The 7042-nt window shown below is 36.5% G+C and overlaps 1 protein-coding gene across 2 annotated transcripts; it reads right to left on the reverse strand.

Moving 5' to 3' along the window:
* Positions 1-1843: 1843 nt before the first annotated feature.
* SMIM30 (small integral membrane protein 30) lies at positions 1844-6834 on the reverse strand. Of its 2 annotated transcripts, none has more exons than XM_087969305.1 (2): positions 6762-6834; positions 1844-3081 (listed from the first exon to the last, which is right to left on the reverse strand). In XM_087969305.1, the coding sequence occupies exon 2, from the start codon at positions 3063-3065 to the stop codon at positions 2868-2870; it is 198 nt and encodes a 65-aa protein (XP_087825431.1). In that variant the 5' UTR covers positions 3066-3081; positions 6762-6834; the 3' UTR covers positions 1844-2867. The 2 variants fall into 2 exon arrangements, with proteins under 2 accessions (XP_087825431.1, XP_087825432.1); XM_087969306.1 differs by lacking the exon at positions 6762-6834 and adding an exon at positions 6365-6620.
* Between the last annotated feature and the right edge of the window lie 208 nt (positions 6835-7042).

A 7042-nucleotide genomic window follows, 5' to 3' on the forward strand; every position in this document is an offset into this window, starting at 1 on the left:
TGGGTAGTTTGGCCCTTAATAATGCATTGTTATAGACCTCCAGCAGTGAAGATCCTAGTGATTCTTGGAAGTTTTTGTACAGTTCTGCGGGAAGCCCATCCGGACCAGGAGTGTTATTGTTTTTTTGTCTCTTAATTGCCTCAGTTATTTCCATTGTCGTTATTCTTTCTAACATTATTCTCATTGTATCGGTTATTTTAGTTAGACCAGCTTTTTCAAAAATATTGTGTAGTAATATCTTCTGGTATATTTTCCTGGCTATACAATTTCCTGAAAAATTCCTGGGTTATTTTCTTTTTATCTTCATTCTGATGATAAAGAGTTCCCTATTTGTCCTGTAGCTGGTGTATCATTTTCTTCTTTTTCCTTTTTTAACTTATATGCTAGCCATCTATCTGGCCTATTTGCACAGAGAAGTTTTGTTTTGCCATTTTGACTTTTAGTGCCATTTCCTCTTGCACTATTAAATTCAATCTGTGTTTTATTAAGTCTCTTTTCTCTTTTATTATGTTTTTTGTGGGTCTTTCTGTAGGTCTAACTCTAGTCTTTTGAGCTCGTCTTGTCATGTTTTGATGTTTTCTTTTTCTTATTACTTCTTGTTATGTATGTTACTGCTAGTCCTCAGATGTGTGCTTCTGCTGTATAATAATTTCCATATTCCTATCAAAATCCATAGATACTCATAATCTGGCTAACAATATTGTAAAATTAGAAATTGCAAGCCTGTGTGCATATTTGGAATTTCAAAGCACCACAGATGACTTGCTGAAATCTTTTTTATAATCTTGTACAGTACAAACATGCAAATTGTTCTCCTTTAAACCCAGTCAACTGATTCAGTATTTCTGTCCTCTACTTCAAGGAACATAATTACAATATTTAAAATTTTCTTTAGAATCACCCTTGTCTGATTTCCCCTTCCCCTTCAAACACAATCACATATTATGCTCTCCCAAATTTCATATGTAGAATTCCAACCATCCTATTGGTTTTTTTTAAGTAGTTTTCAATCATATCCTTGAATCTTTCTCATTTTACTGAATTATCTCAAGCTCTGCATTCTCTACTTCTTCCCAATGTGATTTCTCCATGGCACTCCTCTTATCTCACTACCACCCACATGCCTCAGCACCTTACCAATCAATGGCAATGGGCTGTACCCTTTCTTGTCTTGGTTTCTTTCTGGTTGCCAAAAAATACTTTAAAATTAGTTTTAGTAGCCACAGCTATCCTAAATGTACCTTTGGATCTGCTTCAAGTTGGCTGGAGACCAGTATTTCACACTGAAATATCCCAACCCCTTCTATTTTTAAGATTCACATGGTGCAATTCAGTCCCTTGTGAGATACTACTTGCAGCTATTTACCTAAATAACATCAAACATTTTTAGAAGGTTTTAAAATATTTTGTAATTTAAGAATCTGTAGCACAATCCAACACAGGATAAACATATAGACTGTGCATGGGTTATATGGAAATTGCATTTAAAGTACATTAGAATAGTATATTTCTACTATATCTTTTGTATATCATATGTAATATTTATACCAGATATTGCAATATTTTAAACCATTTGTGGTAACACTCTTATAATGGGTCTGCACATGCATGTTAAGGAAAAATCTACATTTCTCTTACCACCAAACTTGAATTAACATTGTTTTAATATGAGCTTCAACAGTGCAAGTTAAATTTAGGCATATTTTCAATATCTAATCTTTAATCATGGGTGAATTAAACCATAGCAGCAAAGAGCATGTTAAAGAGCATGAAGTTATTAAGTTAACCTCCTATTAGAGTTTATTTAGTTACGCTGGAAGACCAAGAATAAATCACTGTTCAATTCTCATTAATCCTTTAGTTTATTCAATATTTTGAAAATAGTCAAAGTTTCACAATTTATTAAAAATGTGCAAACAATACAAGTGTTTCGATATATACTATATAGAAAAGGGTTGGTCATTTAAATACTGTTCCCAGCAATTTTTCTGTAGAACAACTGAGAAATCATAAATGGTTATTCAGTGAGGAACATTTCTGAAAGTTCTACTGAAATGAATGGAAAGCATAGTAGAAAAAGAAGTCAGGCTTCCTATGTATTCAAGCCTGTATGGGTAAGAATGGCTGTGGCCATTTCTACAAGTAGGAAAATCTGGCATCTCTCCCTCTCACCAACCCATGACTCTGCTACCATATTTTAGATTACAATTTTCATAAATCAAATGGCTGATGGTCAGGGATTATGGTAATGATAAACCAAACATTTGATGGTAGTGAATTACATACTGTTATATTAAAATATCTGCAATGCTTTAAGGAGACAATGGAGATTATTTTTTCAACATTAACTGTAACATAAATTATAACCAGATGAAAACAACAAAACATTGGATGGTACACAGCAACTTGACCTTACTACAAAATATTTTGGCTTAATTTGGAAACAAATGAAATAGAGAAATATTTCATTAGAAGAAAAAAATCATATATAAATTAATTATGAGGATAGTTATGTTTCCTATGTTGTATATTTTCTGTTTATCATTTGAATGCAAACTATGTTCTCTTTTACCCCTCTATATTTTCTGTTGCACCTCAGTTAATAATTAACTTTTACTGATGCTTTTTCTTATGCAATTGAAAACCAGTAGCATTCTTTTTTAAGGCAACACCTTAATTACATACAAAACATTCTTGTGAACTTGAAGCAGCTTTCTCCACAGGCTTCCCATTATGAATGTTCTTTCTTCTTGAACAGTATATGGCAATAAAGATTTGATGAGTTGGGGAACATCTTGAAACACTTCCTTAACTGCAACAACATCCATCGGGACAGTTGCACTTCAGCTGGACATTTTGGACTTAAGTCATTGCTCTCCATGTTGTCTTCTTGCATATAGACCGAGGCAGGCACAGAATCCAACACAACTAAGAGCCACACCTAGCAACAAAGCTAATGCATCACCTGTATCTAAAGCTTCCACTACAGGCAGGCAAAAAAGCAACAAGAAAAATACCAAGAAGAACTGTGAAGCATTCCTGGCGGCGGCCATGTTCCCAGTCATTATTGATCAGATGACCCTGAAGGAAATATTAAATACATAGAAATGACCAATCAGATGTATTTAAACTCAAAAAGAAATGAAAGCAAAGATATGGGCATTACTAGATAGAACCCACTTTCTGTAACATCAGCATAACAGCCTAGGGATCCTTGTTTGGGAAAGGAGTTGAGTGTAGATGAAAGAAACATTTTATTGTGCAAGAAACAGAATGGGAGAAATGAGACCTGTAACCAATTGTTTGTTGCTTTATAGCAAGTTCTCACTTATTACTCCATACTAACTGGTTTCCTACAATTTTAATATGCTGTATTTCATAACCATAAGCAATATTCAACTTCATTTGTAGCTTTTTAAAAATTATCTTTTTAGCAGATTTTTTTTTTCATTCATGGCAACCCTACTGATACTCTGGAAGCATATGTGTGCTTTGCTGCTTTTTAAAGTCAGGGGCACAATCTGGGAAATTTAGCTCTGGGAACACATATCTTGAGAGGTATATTCCACCTAGGACTGTTGCAAAGACGGGTGTGTAGTTCTGACCATATAAGCATTCTGTCATCAGAAATAAAGAGAAATTATTAAGTCACAGCAGAGGTGGTAAATAGAAGGCCCCCTTCCCTGTGACCTCTTGTTTTGAGCACCCAAAGTCATATTTCGATACAGCTCTTAAAATTTCCCTATTTTGTAGTAGGGCAAATATGAAAAATTATATGTATGGTACGATAAGCAAGTTCTGATATCCAAACCTCCTTGCTATAGCAGAGTTCAGATACAATAATTTTTGCTAATACAAAAGAATGCATCAGAGTATGCTGTAAATGCGCCTTCCCTATACATATTCTCCCAATTATCCTTCCTACCTACATACAGCACAGGACAAGAATGATATAATGAATGTGGAAGGGATAATTTTGACCATGAGTCCAAACTTAGTATCTGCAACAGATGGCTGTCCAGCATCTGCTGGAACACACCCAGTGAAGGGAAGTCTACTAACTCACTCCATTGTCAATTTGCTTTCACTACTAGGTTTTTTTTTTAAATAACCAGAATCCACCTTCCTCAAATTTTAGGGTTAAGAATAAGAAGTAAATAATTTTTCAGTGGACATATAAATTTTTATAGTTTAAACATGCATAACACCACTGACAAAGCAAAAGTGCAATCATCATATTTGAATCATGAAAGTAATTAGAAGTAAAATGCTCCCTCTAGCCTTTTCCAAACCAGAATGTGTTATTAGTGCAAATACATTTTGTTCAACTAAAATTTAAAAATAGCCTTTGCAAAATGAGAAATTTTGTGCTGTTAAAATCTTAGTTGTAAACATTATAAGAAGAATTTAAGAAATGCATAAACTGATGATTTACCTGGTCAGATAATGTCTGCAAACAAGCAAACAAGCTCAGAGAGCATCAAGGACTCCACAAAGTGTCCAAAGTGAAAAGTCTTATAGAGAGAATAAATATTGTACAATATTTATTGTAGAAGTCTGTCACTGAAATTTTTTAGGATGCAAGTCTATGGCTTCTGGGATGCAGCTTTGTAGAAATATGAATATTCCATCCAAACTGAGAGCCAGCTTAATGTACTGATGCTGGTCTAGAAGTCAGGAGATTGCAAGTTTTGAGCCTTCTTTAAACAGGAAGCCAGTTGATTGACATTGAGCCAATCACTGTCTCAGCTCAATCCATTTCACAGGTGGGATAAAAATTTAACAATAATCCTCAGTAATACCCCCCCCCCCCCAAGCTCTTAAGCACTTCTACCATTTAAAGAGTGCTCAACTTCATCTAACAGTCCATCATGTCCTTTTGCACACAGGATGAAAGGAAGGGTAAAAATGCCAAGAGCTCAGCTTAGTGATTTAATAGATTTATCAACACATTTTTCTTGGCAATGGTTTGTTTCCCTTTACCTTTTGCAAGATGGCATTAAACTTTGTGATCTAACCTACAGCCTAATTTTTCTTAGTACTCTCCCATCTCTAATACTACCATATTCACTTTGATTTGTTGACCCACAGAAAAGCTTAATAGTAATAGCAGTAAATGTTTTATTCAGAAATGTGATATGTTGGAAATACCTTTTACCGTTCCCATACTTAATAATTTTAAAAAACCTTGAAAAAATTATTCTGCCCCAGGGCTAGACATTCTGACAGTCTGAAAATGAAGCAAATAACATTGCAATAAATACTGAACTTAACATGCATGTTTGAATACATGTCGACATTTATTTACTACAGATCACTAATTCTAGAACTCAAATCTGAAAAAAAGCACAAGCCAATTACACAGCTGAGAACCAGACATTCTGCAATGGACAAGCAAATTGTCAAGTGACCCTCAAATGCCCTGTATTAACACATGAATTAAATAATTCCTAAGATCATAAGCATGCCTTTTTGCTTAAACATAAAAAGCCATGCTTTATTTAAGCCACTTATGTGCTGACATGTGTCAGCAGGGCATTGTACACACTGTACAGCTCTAATGAATTATATTCAGGCCATGCAACATATACATTTGATTAAAGTTTATCTAGGTTAACTTATATGGTCTTATCATACTGCAGTATAAAACCACATGGCACACCAAAAACTTGAAAGCCTCCTACTCCTCCCCATTTTAGCAAAGGCCAAGGCTCCATTAAAAAAAGCTTGACAACTATGTTGGCATCAGACAATACCATTACACTTTGCAAGAGCAGAAAGCATTAAATAATGTAAGAATTGGAATGGACCCTGGAAGTCTTCTATCCACCCCACACACCCCCAAAAAGCAGGAGATCTTATACCATTCCATACAAGTGTCCAGTTTCCAAGTATTATTCCCTTTACAACAAGAGCAAAAGAGCTGTTTGCTGTAGACTAGAACGTGCAAGACGAGTCCCACCTTGGGCCTGAAGCCAACTGGGTGACCTTGGGCCAGTCACTTTTTGTCAGCCCTAAGAAGGACGCAAGGGCTAACCACTCCCAAAAAAATCTTGCCAAAAGAACTGCAGAGGCTTGTCCAAGAAATCCACAGGAATCAACAAGGACTGGAAGGCACATTCTTGCCTCCCAGATTAACAAAATTTCCAAGAACAAACAACGAAGACATCGGAAGACTTTTAAGTCTTGCCCAGAATATTAAACAAATCAGCAAGAAGCCTGTAATATCTTAAAAGATTGGACAAATTTATTGATGCGTAAAACTTGCAGGCACACAGGATGCCGCTACTTTCCGTTCTGGAAAAGCGAAAAGTCTTGGATAAATATGGCAATCCCGAGAAAACACCCACTGAAAGCATCTTACCTGGGGGCTGGGGGTTGTTGTTTTTCTTTCTTTCTTTGTGTAACTTTGAGGTCTTGGAAACCATCCACTCGCCCTACTAAAGAAAGGAGAAGGGAAGGAGAACCCGGACCCCAAACTAGGCTTGTTTTGTCACCCGAAACGAATTAAACCTGCAACAGTGCTAATGAAAGGCACATGATGGCACGTCCCGATCAAATGCTTCGAGTCACGTGCAGGAGCGATACTAAGCCGCCCCCAGCTAACTTCCTTGGGAAAGTACGAGGCTGAACCGGACCCGGGGTTGCTATCGATGAAGAACGGACCGTTTGAATCAGAAAAGGCGTTATCTGGCACATCCCAGCCACCAAACCCTAAAGCGTTAACCTTTCGTGGCCCTGGAGCAAATGGAATAATTTACCTTCCTGTTAGCGGCCATTACCCGTAGAAAGAAAAGGAGGATCTGATTGGCTTGCGCAATCCCAAACCTTCCAGGCCTACAACTTCCGTCATGCATTGCGCAACGTTCTCGTTAAGCGCTGAGTGCTTCAAAGGAACTTAGTTTGAATCTTCCTTAGGATTTTATTTGCAATTGCAAAGCGTCTTTTGGTGCTGAAGTCGGGTGAAACTCGGGCTTTAATCCAGTGTTTCTCAAATTCCTGAGAGGTCTGTAGGGGACGTGCATAAGCGCACCAAAACGTG

This window comes from Notechis scutatus, chromosome 6, assembly GCF_049901735.1.
Source record: "Notechis scutatus isolate UNSWTSFEM ecotype Mainland chromosome 6, rNotScu1.2, whole genome shotgun sequence".
In the NCBI taxonomy this organism is placed as follows: domain Eukaryota; kingdom Metazoa; phylum Chordata; class Lepidosauria; order Squamata; family Elapidae; genus Notechis; species Notechis scutatus.